The following is a 15,834-nucleotide window of genomic DNA, read 5'->3' on the forward strand; positions in this document are numbered from 1 at the left end:
AAACACTGGAGCATTGCTGCACAGCAAAATACTGAACTCTCCGTTCTTGCAGATATTCAAAATCTGACTGGACATATCCCTGGGCAATCTTGCTCTTGCTGACCTGGCTTGAGCAGGGAATTGAGGTACAAATGATCTCCAGAGACCCTTTCCAACCGTATGTGTTCTGTAATTCATACTACAGTGATCTCTACCCTGTGCTGGTGAGGATACTGCAGTCCCTGCCGGAGTTGCTCAGCAGGAAGAGCCCTGTGGTTGAGTTGTCTGTGCAGCGAGCTGCGGCAGTGGTTACTCTGTTGACACATGTGACACAAACAGCAGGCTACACGGCAGAGCTGCAGGCCAAGTTGAGCAGGTAGGCGCTCTCTGTCACCATTCTGTGCACCTCAGTTGTTGGCATCCTGTCTTTCCTTTCTTTGGTTTGGAGACCTGGCTGTCACCTTTTTCCCCCACCCCTCATTTGGAATCATTTACTGTCTCACATGTGAGCCCCTGCATGGTGGGGTGTATTCCCTCTGACACAAGCTCAGAAGTAGTGTCTAGTCTGACAGCTGTATGCCTGCTGGCCTGGCCAGAGGCAGGAGTCAAAATCCACATGAAGCTAGAAAGGGCAGAAAGGGTGCTGTTAGCCAAATGCCCTGCTGAAGGGAGCTAGGAAGCTGCTTTGATTTTCTCTTGGGAGTAAAGAAAGTAAATGCCCTGAGGTTTGGAGGAAAGAACCTCTCTGTAGAAGCTAAGATGGATCAGGATTAAGAAGTGATTTGTTTTGATAGACATTGAAGCAGTAGGATTTGCTGCAGACACAGGTACTTTTTCTGGTGGAAAGCAATAAACTCTTTAACTAAAGCTGAGTACTGAGATAGCATTTTTGGTAAAGCTAGAGCATGGCTCAGGGCAGAGTAATGCACAAGACTCTTCAGCTTTTGTAAGTACTTTCTACATTTATCCTTTCTGCCTAAATTATTTAGTCTGGGTTGTGGGATTATGGAAAGACATTTCCCCCCTATTTAAGCTGTTGGATATAATTTTCCAGACTACATCTTTCTATTAATATTGATAGAGAGACAGTTGTTTGACATTTATTTGCTATCCTATGTCATTCTTCCATTGTGTTTCAGCAATAACTCAGAAGATAGTGAACCTATTCCACCTCCTCCAGTAGCATGGAATCAAGTGTCAGGCTTACAGCCCTTCCTTGAGACAAGTCTGAAAAAAATCCTTCAGGAGATATCCCAGATAGAAGCTTGGCAAACTCTCCAGCCTCTGACCACAACTTGTGTGATCTTCTTGGGAGTTTATTACAGTGCTTACAGCCAGCAGGTAAGGCCTGAAAATACAGGTTGTCTTCTCATCTCACCAGCATCAGCTTGTGTATTACCTCTGAAAACTTGAACTTACAGGCAGTGCTGAAAAAGACCGATATTGAGGCATCTAGCCGAGCAATGATTTTGTTTACCACAGCTCATATCTAGGCTGCATGACATTCAGGGTTACATAAGTCTGCTGACCCTATATGTTAGCAGTGCCAAATACCTGTCTTCCTTTTTTGTCCTTTCATCCTTTGCGATCAGAGTCTCAATCAAGGTATGTGGTAGTGCCATGATTGTTCTGATTTACCACAGAGATCCAAAGCATGAAGCAAATACAACCTAATTTAATTTGGCAGTCCTTTTTCCTAGTGGGATAAATCAAGTCATGCATTTTTGCATTTGCTTTGGTCTGAGAGCTTACATGTGGACACCTACACTGCAATCATCTGGGTGGAAGATTGAGCATTAAGGGTCATGCCGTATGAACTTTGGATAGGAAATAATAAAGATAAATTTATTTGTTGCCTCACTGACATTCAAGGTCAGATTCTGTAACACACAGCTGTAGTATGTGATCATCTTTTAAAGTGAGTTTTCTGAAGGTGACACATCGGTGTGATGCTGTTGAAGAATAATGTCTTACATTTTAGCTACCTTAAAGATTCATGTTCTAAGGATAAATGCAATTTTCCTCTTTACTGCCCAACTGACATGTCTGAGTTCCAACTTGGGAGAGCTGTGTTGAAGGTGTTGGGGTAATTTAATGGCTGTAGTTATTCACACTTGTGCAACTCCTCTGAAACTTGCCAAAAGCAACTGAGTTTATTAGCTATGGCTGGGGTGGAAACTGCCAGTATCTCTCAAAGATGTCTTCAGTGCCCCAAAGGTTGGTGTACCTTTCACATACTGTGATTATGTCCTGAGCATTAGAGAACCAGGACAGCCAAGAGGTTAATGCTCATTTTTAACCTTTACAGATATCCCAGAAGAGTGACTGAGGAAACAATTTCTTGAGTTCTTGAATTGTGCTGGGTTTTTTAGTTTCCACTTAAAAAGAAGTTCAGTCATCTACCTGTGGTTAGATGATTAAAAAAAAATTGTACATAGCATGTTTGAATAGATTAGTGCAAAAAAAATTAACTTGTATAGTGATTAGATTAGTGTATACTGGGACCTTCTTGGAATATTTTTGTTAGACTATTAAAAACTAAGGTTAACACCTTCACAAAGGTTTTACTGATTTCTGGAGGTGGATTTCACCTGGGGAAAATCATATTTTATGTAATAGAAATGAGTATTTCTGTATCCCAAAGCATGTGGTGTTAAAATTTGCCAGCATGTTCCTTCAACCTGGAATATTGCTTACTAGGGCCAAAAGAATTTGAATGATTCTCTAAAAGCCACAGTTCCTCCTCTGTGCAGTGTTCATCCACAGTCATGCTTTGGTGGGTAGGTCAATCACACTTTATGCAGCTGATTTTTTAAAAAATTTTTTTTACTGTTTTTGGAGACCCTTGTGGTGCCACTCAGCTTTCTCAAGGTAGTTTTGATCACCTTTGTGTCATCTTCAATTTAAATAGAAACATGTAGATGGTATGGGGAGGGGGTTTAGCCAAGTTTTCATTTAGGGGGAATCTTGATTCCAGGGATCCCGTATCTTGCTTCCAACCAATTAAGAATCTCTGGCATGCGTTTTAATATTTGAGTGTGAGAACACCTTGAGGTGCCAGCTGTCAGCTTCCACACTACGAGCAGTGAGGCCAGCTCTAACCTAGAGCAGTACCACTATGTACGTGATGGGGTCTGGCAAAAAGATAATAAACACAGAGGAAGCAAATAAATCAGTCTGTCTTTTTGCTATCACTGGATGCTGTGGTCATTCACTCTCTTTTTCTGTCATTCTTCATGTCTTTTACAGCCATCAGTCAATCCAATTGACTGCTTAGAGGAACTGGAACGTTTGACATCAGAGGTGCTGCAGCCCCTTCTCAGCCAGCCAGCCATAGACAGCATGTGGGACTTGCTCAGGTAAAACCATTCCCCTGCTAAGATGTTGTTGTCAGAAGCTAAGGGAGCCCCATTTCTATACTGTACTGTGTTACAGCTCTCCCCCCTCCCTCTTCTTCTCCCTGTGCAATGTGCCCCACATATGGGAATTGGAGTAGAGTAAGGCTCTGTCTACACCCTGCTTTGTCCTCTCCCCCCTTAAAGAAAAGGCATGATGGCTGCAGAGGTTCTGCATCTCCTCCTTTTCTCCTGGTGCTGCTGCATCTCTGCTTTACCTTGTAGCTGGGGTTTTCATATCAATTTCAGATTATTTTAATCACTCTTGGCTTTGATTCTTCTTTGGTTTCACCGGTCTAAAAAAAAAAATAAGCAACACGACTAACATTAGTTGAGTCCCTCTTACATGATGAGGTGAGTGTGTGTGTGCATGTACTGTTTATGTGCTCTGTGTGGTGCTGCTTATATAAAGGAATGTAACTAGATTCACATCTTTAAGCTCCTGCAGAGCTTCATTAGGGCTGTGAAAACCCCTGCAGAGAAGTGCAAGAACAGATACCAAACTGTTCTTGCAGACATTTGGATAACATAAGCTCTGGCTCTGGGAACAGTTAAGAACTGCAGATATTCTGTCTTTCTGCTGTAGAGGGAGCCTCCTTACTAGGTTGTGATTAATCTTCTGGAGTGGGGATTCTAAAAGGCCTAACTTACAGTCAGGGAGGCATCCATCTGCCTCTAAGAACATCTGATACAAAGGGCACTTGAAATTTTTGGTTTCAAGTGGTATTTGAATGGTCACCAGTTTAGCCCATGTTCTTTCATGACTGAAACTGAGATCTGAATCTTTGGCACCAAAGCTTCCAACACAAGAGCACTCATTTGAGCCTTCTCTGTCTGTCCTTGAGGTCTGAAAACAATGGATTTGGTCAGGCTATAAAAGCTCATCAGCAAGAATTCTCCCAGGCTGTTCTTAACACTGGCTGGTAAAAACCATGGTCAGCTAATCTCTGCTCTAATATTTTTGCTATTTTGTCTAAACTTTCTGGGCAGTTTAGGTCCAGGAGTTCAGGGTGCTTCATGAGCCCCACATGTGTTTATGCATCTCGTACATGTAATACCAGTGGTAGAAAGAGCAATGCATTTAAGCAATTACTTTTCTCCCATAGAGTAGTGATATGGATCTTTGACAGGGTTTGCCCTATTACCCCATTACCAGTGAGCAACTTGCTTGTGGTCACTTTTCCTTGTGGTGGTCTTACCTGTACAGACATTATGTATCTACTGTGGGCCCCGCAAGCACTGCTGGTGTGGGAATTTGTAGTTCCACCTGCAGAGAACACACGCACCAAGAGTGATTTGCACAGTCGTGTTCATGTGTACATTAAAGCTAGGTTCTTTCTGAATACAATTTAAAAATCATTTCAGTAGTACATGAAGGGCAGCATTTTTGCAATGTCAATTTTAGATATAATCTGGCTTTTTGGCTTTGCCTACAAGTTTATTATCGAAATGTCTTGAGTGGCTGGGCAGCCCTATTAGTCTGGTGTGTGTATGTATGTGGGGAAAGGCGTATTTTTTAGAAATCAAACATCCAATGCTTTCAAGTATTTGACATCAGAGATGCGTCACTGCATCAGTATTTCTGCTCATCATGACCAATTCAGCTGAAGAGAAGAGTTCCTGACAGCTCGCTGGCATTAGCGCGTATGGCAGTAGTGCTTAGTGTACCAGCTGTGACACTGGCTTTTTGCTTTCACTGTCTTCAGGGCTTCCATTTTACTGCAATGTGTGGTACAGTTCAGATAGATAGCAATGTTTCAACAAGATAATTCCTCAGCAGTGTGAATGCTTTTGACCTAACTCCTCTCTGTTTATTTGTTCACACAGGCCATGTTCTGCTTTGTGCAACCCTCTGTCCTGTTCCCCAGCACCAGAATCTGTCGTCAGCATTGCATCTCTGAGTTGCACTGGAGGCAAACCTCCTTTGAGCCTGGTTGGCTCGAAGTCACCTTTCCCCTTCCTCACTGCCCTCCTGTTTCTCATCAATAACATCACTCACATTCACAAAGGCCTGACCAGCAAGGTGAGAATAGACTTTTTCACTATAAATTCTAGGTAAATGATGATAATACTTGTGAGTGAGGTTAGTATTTGTACCTGCCCAGGCATCAAAGAGATGTTAGAAGGACTGTTAAAAGCAAATTGTTGTGCATTTTTATTTTAAAAATATTAAAGTATTATAGAGAGAAACAGCCCCACTTACAGAACAAGTGGGATGAAGATCAGAAAAATATCTTGTCTTTGAATTGCAATATGCAGTTGGCACCAGGAAGCTGGAATTACAGAGCAGATGATGCTTAAAGGATGGATTTATAAAGAATGTTGAGAAGAGTTGAATAACTGTTGTTTGAGCAAAATATAAAACTTGAGTGTCAGTGGAGGGAAAGCATAGTTGAAGCATATATAACAGAGAAAAATGGTGTAATATTAAAGAAGAGAATGAGTGCTACAGAAGAGGGTCCTTCCTACTTCGGTTTGTTCTGAATTTTTAGAATAAGTGAGTTATGGAAGATTGCAGACCCTAAAGAGCAAATGGCTGAGCCCTTGAAAGATGGAATACCTAGCATGAACTTTCTCAAAGCCTTCCTGTTTCACCTCATGTTGAATTAGCTGATTGGCTACTGATGGAAATATCTGGCCAGATGAGGGAGAAACACTTTAAGCCACTGGCCAGGTTTCTGCCTTACAAAGCACTATGGAAAATGTAGGCAGTGACTGTCGGTTATCTGTGATGGGGATGATCATGATGGCTGCAGGTGAGCCCTGAGGCAGAAAAGCAGATATTTATAAGGCTGTTTTTAAATATGCCTTTTGGAGTAGCCAACAGGAATTCTCTCATGGGAGGAGGTAGGGGGTGGGCCTTGGAGAAGGCTGTGTTTTGCTTTCTTCCAAACACAAACTGTCCTAATACTATTTTTCTCCACTTGTGATTCCTTTACAGTACAGCTCTGTGCTGGGTTTCAGAGGCTTGAAGAATTATCTGCATCAGAGCTGGCAGACTGGACTTCCCTCTGTGACTTCCTCATCTGCGTGGATCTTACGCCATGAATATCACCTGCAGTACTTTGTGTTAGCGTTGGCTCGGAGAATGGTATCCTTATTAGTCCTTTCATTTCTTTCCCCTGAGGAATTGACTTCACTGGCAGCTGTCTTTCTTGTATCTGAGTTAGGTCTGGTGACTCTTCTGCTGACTTTTGTGCCCCATTAGCAAATAATGTCTTTCCAGTTACTGATGTGGGGATTTAGTTCCAAAATACTTTGGATGAAAAAATCTGCTTTTGCCTTTCTTTGGGATAGAGTAGGAACAAAGTTTTCAAGCGTGTTGCTAAAAAATTGTCGACTATCTAAGGCAGTCAGGGGAAGCAGAAATATCTCTTGGTACAAATGCTGACAGCTCTTGCAGTCTGCCTCAGTCTTTCACTTTCCAGTGAGATCTGTGTCTTGTTTGACCCTCCTGTCCTTGCTGAATGTCTTGTTGACAAATGATACAGTGCTTTTATATGTTGTTTTGTTTCCTGTGCAGGCAGGCACTTGTCCGGATTACACCCAGCATGCCTCACTTCATCACTGTGTTGCCATGGCATTGCTAAGCCGTCTGTTGCCAGGGAGTGAGCATCTGGCTCACGAGGTCCTACTGGATCTTGCCTTTAATCCAGAGTTTCTTCCGTAAGCTTTGCATTTTTTCCTTTCTCTAGTCTGATATGTGGGAAGACATGGGGAAAATAGAAAAAACACGTTGGCACTGCAATTTTGTCATAATTTTTGGCCTGTAACAGGGCCTGTGGTTAAGTTTCACTTACTCATTGGCATATTCTCCAGGCACAGAGCCTTCTAATCGGGCAAGCAATGTGGTTGCATATTTTTCTCTGATGTACTGGTGTTGAGAAATGTGATGAGTTTCTTTTGATTTCCTCTGTGACAAGGCTTGTGTGATTCCTGATAGAACTGATCCTCTCTAAGGCCTAGCATCTGCCATCCTGAGAGTAGTGAGTCTAGAAAATAAATGAGAATTTGTCATAGCCTGAAAAGCTTAATGAATCTTCCTCAGACCCTTATTATTCAAGTTCTTACACAAATATTTGCTGATTTGACAAATGCCATGTCTTCCACCTTACACTGGAAGAAATCATGAGCATCTCAAATATGAATCCTCTCATATCTGGGCAAGAAATGGTAGCAGTTTATCTTGTTCATTTCAATCTATTTGAAATTAGCCATGGTGTATCCCTGAAGGAGGTTGAACCAAGGTGCTATAAGGAGACACTATGTTTTTTCAGAAAGAAGGAAAATTTGTTTGTGGATTTGTTTGTGTGGTGGTGTTTTGTTCTTCTTTTTGGGTCAACAAAATGGGGAGTCTTTGGTCTGAGATTGTGGCATATGGATTTGACAAACACCTTTCACATGCACAGTTTCTGTCAGTTCGTATGGTTCCCCTGACCTTGCCACTGCCAGCTGCAAAGCTACTGTTTTGAGCATTGTCTTAGTGGTTCGTGTAGGCCTTATCTGAAATGCAGTATTTAGTCTCAGCACTCTCCTGTCTGTGTTGGTAAGTAGGCTGCCTCTCTGGACAGGGGGTTTCAGCCTTCACACTAGACTGGCATTGTGTGGAGAGTTTTCATGGCACAGCCTGTGTTGTTGACTCCAAATGTGGTTCTCTGAATTCCCTGTAAATGCCAAGGTAGCTGATGCTTTACAGGCTTTCTGTATTAGAATAGCTTGATGATGTAGAAAGTGCTGAGTGATCTGCATATACTACTCCTCCTGTTCCAGGAAGACTGTAGAGATGAATTTATGTGGTGTGTTGTTTGTTTGGCATTTCAGGTTTTTGTTTGTTCATTTGTTTCTTAAACTGTTTGTTGTCTTTACATTACAGTGAAGGGAAAGCTGGAGGGCCAGAAGCAGCTGACTTCTCTGATATTCTGCATCTAGGCACCAGTGCCAAACTGGCACAGCCTGGCTCTGCAGCAGCATTTGTTCCAAAGGTTACTCGTGGTGCCCTACTGAGAGAATCATACCAGAATCTGCCTTCCATTCGTTCCTGCTACCTCTCTCACTTTGCCCACTTGCAGCCCGCCCTTATACGTTCTCAGGCGTCCTACCAAGGGCGGAATTACCTCATCCAGTCAATGCTGCTTCCTGAGGCCAAAGGGCCCATCCTGCCTTCGGACTGGCCATTCTTTCCACTTATCAGCCTCTACAACAAAGTGACTAATGCAGAGACACGTGGGACTATACTGAACTCTCTCCCACGTGATCTCATCAACACTGTGACCTTGAACCTGCAGTGGGTCTTGTTGCTGGAAACCTGGCGATCTAAAATCCTTCAGAGCATCCCGACTGCTGCCAAACTTGCACGGCTCATGTGTGTCTTCCTCACAGGCAGTGACCTCTTTCTAGAAGCACCTATCCACCGCTACACAGCTGCCCTTCTCTCTGTGTATTGCCAACCCAAGGCCCTGGACTCCCTGAACTTGGATGCTCCTCTCCCTGGTTTGGCATCCTTCCACGATCTCTATATAAGTCTCCTGGAGCAATTTGAGGGTGTCTCCTTCGGAGATCCACTCTTTGGAGTCTTTGTTCTTCTACCTCTACAGAAGTGTTTCAGTGTTCATCTGCGTCTCTCTGTTTTTGGGGAGCACACAAATGTCCTGCGGGCGCTGGGAGTGCCGTTACAGCAGGTAATCCTAGCTTATGGTAATTGCCTGTCACTACGTATTTCTGGCTCACTGGGCTCTTGCTTGTGATTCTCCAACTTTGATTTGTGTGTATATGTGGAGGGCAGGAGCTGTGAAATAGCTCAGCCTTCAGTGGAAACTGTCCCAAACCTTGCTTGGTCTAACCATTGAGAACCTTTTAATTTATAGGTTGTGTGTTTGAAGGGCTGGTCGTACCCCGTGTTCTGCTACCTTTCCCTTATATACGTGTTTTCACACCTTGGTAGGAACTTTTTCCTTGCCCATGCATAGACAAATGGTCATTTTTCCTCTCAACGATCTTTCCACATATACTGGAGTTGTGCTCTGCTGAATAACTCTGCAAGAAAATTTGGTGTGTCAAGTGTAGGACTGCGTTTCTTTTGAGTGAGCAGAGCACAGGAGATAGAATTTAGTGGTGCTGTCGGAAGTACCCTGTCTTCTTACTTTATATGTGCTCATCTGTGCCGAAAATCAGCTGCAGTGGTAGGACCAGTAAAACATCTCTCCATGAAGCTGAAGAGGTCCTGACAAACACTTCGTCAAGGCAGGTCGCATCAGTCCGGGTGGGCCATAGCAGCTCTGCTGCAAATGCGATTCATGCCAGTGGGGTACATCGCGTTGTATAGGTGGGCATGCACAAGGAAGGGCACCCTAGAAGTCATGAACTTCCTCTCACTGCTTAGACCCTGACAAAAGTTGTAATGTTGCCTCTGGATGGGTTTGTTGCAGTTTCCTGTGCCTCTTGAGCGCTACACTTCCCCTCCTGAGGATAACCTGAACCTCCTGCGACTCTACTTCCGAACGCTGGTCACTGGTGCGCTGCGCCACACCTGGTGCCCTGTTCTGTACGTGGTGGCTGTGGCTCATGTGAACAGTTTTATTTTCTCCCAAGAAAGCACAGCGCAGGTGGGTAATGGATAGCAGAGCTTCAGGGCTGCAGTCTGGGTTCTGCATCTGCTCTCCCTGTGCATCCAGTGTGGGTTCTGATGAATCACTGACCTTTGGGACTTGAAAACAAAAATTGTAAGCAAATGCATTGAGGACTGGTCAGCTGCTTGAGAACCCACATATGAGGCAGCAGCTTTTGTTCATTATACCCTAAAGCACTTGCATTAATGGTAGCCAGTTCTACTGAAATCTTGGAGGTCAGCAATTATGCGTTCTGTGGTGTGGGGGGAAGAATAAACAGAAAGCATAAGGAAGGTGATCAGGCAGAGAGAGCTCGTAACAGATTTGGCCTCTGCCGTAGCAATCTTAAGGTGCAAAGGACTTTTTTCTTTGACTTTGCTTGAGTAACCAAGCAGAAGCCTCTCTATGGCCTTGGGGCCTCTATCAGTGAATAGTTGTGCTAACAACACTTCACATCTGATCTGTAGTTCTACCTGGAGGTTGAGAAGTCAGCTGACATTCAGATCAGGGAAAGGAGCAGAGAGGCAGGATTTAAGTGATAAGACATCTCAAGCACTTTCTGCTGGAACAAGCTGGTCATCATTATAATGAACAAATCATCCTGGAGTGCTGTATGCCCCTGGGCAAAGGTATTACTGCACCATATTAAGGAAAGTACGTGTTTTGTTCCCAGGAGACAGATGCTGCTCGGAAAAGCATGCTGCGGAAGACATGGCTGTTGGTGGATGAGGTAGGATTTGTAAGATTCAGTTTGTGTCTCTGGGAATTAAGTTTTCCATACATGGTGGTTTTACAGACTTACATTTGGCTTTTGAAATTTGTGTTTAATTACCTTGCTAATTTGAGAATGAGAGGAGATTAGCAGTAGGATTTTGGCCTGCAATAATTATAAATACACTTAACCAGTTCTTGTAGTAATTGACCTCAGAACACTGAGCCCGTTGGAACCTAGATGAATCTCCTGTACTGTGTTGTCCATGCCTCTTGTCCAAGCAGCATTATATCTGGATAGCTAGCGATACTAGAGGAATGATTATAGCACAGTTATGAATAGGTGGCTAGCAGTGATCTGTCTTAAATCTTAGTTGAATGCTACCCCTGAAAAGAACAGGACAGATGTAAGGTTTCTCTTTTTTTCAAGGAGCTTGCCAAGATCTATCCTTTGTGGGACAGAGCTGGATCATTTGGCCCTGGGTGATTAGTGTCCAGGGTAAATTATTAGATCACACTCAAAAATCCACTTGGGTTTCTGGCAAGAAGTCCTTGTGAGGGGCTGTTGAGGAGACAATGGAGTTGTGTTTAGAAGAGGAATTCTCATGCCAAAAAAGGTGAATTTTACTGGAAGAAATTTGCCTTTTATAGCTCTTCTATTGAAGATGATATGATTAAATATCATGGGCATGATGGAATTGTACTATTTGCAGATTTGCTGTGTTGTGTTTGAGACAGTGGAAAAGATTGGATACCTTTCTGTTTCTTTCTTCAGAACTTGAAAAAGCACCTGCTGTACTACAGACTACTGAATGCAGAGAGTCCTTTGGGATTTGACCTTTATGAGCAGCTCCCTCCCATGCGACTGAAGTACCTCCAGATAGTGACACAGAAGGAAATTATGGAGAATGCACCAGCAGTAGACTCATAGCAGAGCGCTTGTGCAAGAAGAGGGCCAAGGTGAAGAATGGAAGAGCTCAATTTATACTTCACTGATGAAACTACTTGCAGTTCAGATGATTTTATGTCTTACCTGGACATTCTTGGCATCTTTGCCTAGTGAAGCACTAGTAGAATGCTCCCAGCCCTGCAGAACAACAGACAGGTTGTCAAGATATGACAGCATGTGTGTGTGTGGCCTCTCTGTGATGGATGCTGGAGCATTTTCCTTCATTCTCCTTCAAGTTGTTCTGCTTCTTCCCAGGGAAGGTGAGAATGTGTCTGCAAGGCACTGGACTGTTGAATAAACTGAAGGAAGTGTAAAAGTTGTTTTGGTCAGTCAGGCTGGAAACTGGGTTCTCCAGATAGTGTCTGTTTTCCCCAGATCCTTCCATTGCTTTTTTTGTACCTTGGATTTTGAATGGTCCTTTCCTCACACTGTACCCTGCAAATAGAATGACGGTGCAACAGGGAGGAATCTGATCCTGAGAGTCTTTTTTTTTTATGTATAAGCATACATACAAGAAGTTTCTGAAAGATGGTGTTCTGTGCATACACTCAGTAACACAGATGTATTGTATCAGACCTCTAAGAAATACGAGTTCCTAGTGCAGAGGTACAAATAGTGAATATCCTCTCTTGGCTGTCTTTTGGATGGTCTCTAAACTGCTTTCTTTTCTCCCTTAATTTGGTTACATGTATAACAAGATCAAAAATAATTTCTTTGCAGGCCAGAATGCTTGGCAGTAACCACCCCTCATTAGAGAAAAAAAAAAAGTATCTGCTTGTTTAGCTAGAGTATGTATTGGTTGCCCTCTCAGGAGAATGCAATTTCAATTTGGAAGTGGAGTTTCCTAGCTCAAACATAATTTTTAAAATGTCTAATTTGATTCCACTTCTATATCCAAATTCTGAATTGCAGCCTCAGACACAAGGGCTGCAAATATAGGCGCCTAAAAGGCTCATCACATCAAGCCCAGAATTTACTCTAGGTGTATGATCTCACCGGATGTTTTCTTTATATCCAGTAATTTTTGTGTGGTCACTCTGGCAGGCTTTTGTTTGGAGAAATTGACTTTCATGAACAAAACTTTTTAAAGAAATTTCTGATGTTTTGTTCTTATGAATAAATGCCTCTGGAAGGCGCAGGGTGATGCCTGGTCTGAAGACCTAAGCCCCTGTCTTTACCTGTCAAGCAGGCCAAGCTAGCTTCCCTCTGAAGAGACCGCGCCTGTATTAGCCTTGCTCCAGTGAATGTCCCAACAGGAGTGTGAATCACTGTTAATAGGCCTACTTGTAATTACTGAAATTGTTCAGACAAGAAACAAATTCCAGACAGCAACTTAATAGCATCAAAGAAATCATTTAGTTAGGAGAAGAAAAGACCTTGTGTCCAACCGTAATACAGTATCTTTCTTTCACCTGACAGTCAAGTGTTGCTGCCCCCTCAAATGCCCGCACAATCACATAGGGCTTAGGGCATTTGTGGCTGATGCTGTCTTTGTATTGGCAGTTTTCTAAGTGTACCAGTCCCCTTAGGTTGCCAAAAAATAGTCAGTTTCATCTTTTTCCCCCTTTATTTCAGAGAGGACGTGGGCAGAACTGGTGTTTCCTTCCAATCTCTTTTTTTTTCCTTCCCTTTTGATCTCTGGTTTCTGTCTGCAGCAGATCAATGGCATGCAAAATAACAAAAGCACAGTAGTCTAACAGGATTTTTTTATTGTTGCTAATTATTTTAAAAGTATTTGATGTGATTAAAAATTTCATCAAAGTCATTCAAGTTTTAATTTGTCTAGATAGTGAGAGCCCAGCAGTTGTCTTTCAAGAGCAATGGATAGTAAAATTTAAGGACTCCTAGCTGGCCATTTAAGAGCAGCCTTCATCAAGGACTTTACGTTTTGCTTTTCAGACCTCTACTTATAAAATCTCTTCCAATCCTTTGTGGGATGCAAAGTTGAGTTTTGTAATGTGTACAGGATGTAAATAAATATTTTGATAGTTCTGCAGGAGTTTTTTTGAACTATGAGAATGCTGTCCTTTGAGTCTTTCTTGTATTTGCGTAGTTCTGTTTGCAGTTTATCAATATCTTGGAACAGCTGCCACCTTAAAGAAATCTACTAAATTTTGGAGCTCTGTAAGAAAGCTCCTCAAGCCAAAAATAACAGCCTGCTTGTGTGATGGGTCAGTAATACAGGGTACCAAATGCTGTGTGGGAAGGTGCAGGGTGGTGTGATGTGATTTGACACATGCCCCAGGTGGGAAGACTGTCCACAGATGGTATTTGAAATTATGATGCAAGTATCACCAATGGAGGGAAGGAAAAGAAAGGATCCCAAGGAGTTCTGCAGGCCACAGTCATAAGTAGAAAATTCCAAGGATGCTGCGTGTGAGCTGTAAGGTTTCAAAACGTTGACTGTCACTTGAGATGGTACATGAATTTTTTAAGGCTTTTGGCAGCCTTGTATGGGATTCCTCCACAGAACGCTAGAGGGCATTGCTTTATCTAGTTTAAATGCAAGATTTCTCAGCTTCAGTGCTATTGGGACCTGAAAAAAAAACAAACAAAAAACTAACCAACCCTTATACATCGTTTGAATTTTCTGCATTTTTTATTTTTGCATATACTTTTGAAGCAAGTGTGGAGGACTAAATATTTTATTGATGGGTTGCTAAGAACCATACAGTGTTTTGCCAGCAGGAGCAATTTTGAAAAATTATGGTACATTGAACATAAGATTTAAATTTAAGCTGAATGCAGTCTGAGGCAGGACCAAAGCATGCCCATTCTGTTAATCCAGTTTAATCCTGGTCAGGGTAAGTGAGGAGATGAAGAAAATTAAAACTGTCCAAAAAAGTGGGTGTGACTTCTTAACTTCTTACTGAAGCCTTAATATTTCTTTGAGAAGAAAATAATTCTGCTGAAATAAGACCCTCAGATAGGTTTCTGGTGTTGAAGGGATTCTAACTCGGAAGAACATACGTTTTCTGATAACTCTCATCAGAAGTCAACAAAACCAGCTACAACAATTCCTGCCTGTCTTTTAATTCTTAAAAAGAGCACCCCATCTTCTGGTCCTTTGTGGCTAGAATATGCTTGCTTTCATCCAAGTTACTGATGATGTCCCATGTGAATAACAGTGGGATCTCTGTTGATACAAATTTAGCATGGACTGTGCTGAAAGGCAGGAGCAATGTGGTTTTAAAAACAAATGGTTGATTGGACTGAAGATGAGTTGAAGATAATCCTTTTAGCATTGCTGTTGAGTAGGCAGGTGAGAGGGTGGGGCTGTCACAGTTTTGCATCCTATGACTTTGATGGCATTCTACTGAATTTTCCTTTCCATTTTGAAAGGGAACAGAGAGCTCTTCCATCAGCTTGGAAGCTCACTCTTTTCTGCCTGGAAGAAATGGAGTTGATTTGTGATCCCTCAACTGCATGAGTGGTTTGAAGTCCTGGAGTTTAGAATCCAAATGTGGTGACTTGGCTCACTTTGCTGAGTAGGGGCGGTTCCCAAAAAGATGTAGGCAACTCAGTAGCTGGCAGTACTACACACTGAGGTAGGATAAGACCTGACCAAAGAAAGTAAAGGGTTAGGCAAGGAAGAAATCAAAACAGGACTGAAATCATACTGTATGGGAACTTTTTAACAGTTCACACAGAGCATTATATAATTGAAGGACTCTAATTCCACTGTATTTATTGACTACTTCAGTTTGACAGTGGAATTTAATAATCCATTTCTAGACTAATGCATTCTGTCTGGCCACTTAATGCCAGGCAAACCCTTAACACCTTTTGCTGATGAAGTCATGGACAGAGCAAGCCATAAGATGGGGATGTATAAATATACTGTGGGTCAGACAAACACGTTTCTTTTGGTGTCAGACATAAAGAAGAGCAGAAAGGCGTGTTAATCATTGCTTTTGCTTCTTCCTAGTTTTACAAAGTTTTTGGAAACTTCTCACTGATGAAGTGCTGCTGCCTCCAGCTGATGATCATATTTGGGAGGCAAATCATGTATATTCCCCTCAGCTTACAGAAGCTCACATAAGCTTTACGTTCACAAAGCTGGCTTTCTGGTGTTCCTTGTTTAAATAACGTTGTGGTAATTTACTGGCCTTTGCCCTAGTTTTTAAAAACTGGCTTCCATCCTGCCCTTTTAATGGAGAATGTGCTGTGAAGCCCTGCTCACAGAACTGCTGTG

General features: G+C 42.5%; 1 protein-coding gene across 3 annotated transcripts in view; it reads left to right on the forward strand.

The window, feature by feature from the left end:
- The window catches only part of RPAP1 (RNA polymerase II associated protein 1), a 39,107-nt gene extending 25,454 nt beyond the window's left edge, over positions 1–13,653 (forward strand). For all 3 annotated transcript variants that reach the window (XM_032112152.1, XM_032112153.1, XM_032112154.1), the window contains exons 16-25: positions 185–355; positions 1,119–1,320; positions 3,229–3,338; positions 5,202–5,397; positions 6,316–6,465; positions 6,898–7,040; positions 8,248–9,052; positions 9,800–9,976; positions 10,653–10,709; positions 11,466–13,653. In XM_032112152.1, coding sequence (XP_031968043.1) covers positions 185–355; positions 1,119–1,320; positions 3,229–3,338; positions 5,202–5,397; positions 6,316–6,465; positions 6,898–7,040; positions 8,248–9,052; positions 9,800–9,976; positions 10,653–10,709; positions 11,466–11,621 — 2,167 coding nt within the window. In that variant the 3' untranslated portion in view covers positions 11,622–13,653. The remainder of the gene's footprint in view (positions 1–184; positions 356–1,118; positions 1,321–3,228; positions 3,339–5,201; positions 5,398–6,315; positions 6,466–6,897; positions 7,041–8,247; positions 9,053–9,799; positions 9,977–10,652; positions 10,710–11,465) is intronic.
- The last annotated feature ends 2,181 nt before the right edge of the window (positions 13,654–15,834 follow it).

Source organism: Corvus moneduloides, chromosome 6 (assembly GCF_009650955.1).
Source record: "Corvus moneduloides isolate bCorMon1 chromosome 6, bCorMon1.pri, whole genome shotgun sequence".
Taxonomy (NCBI): domain Eukaryota; kingdom Metazoa; phylum Chordata; class Aves; order Passeriformes; family Corvidae; genus Corvus; species Corvus moneduloides.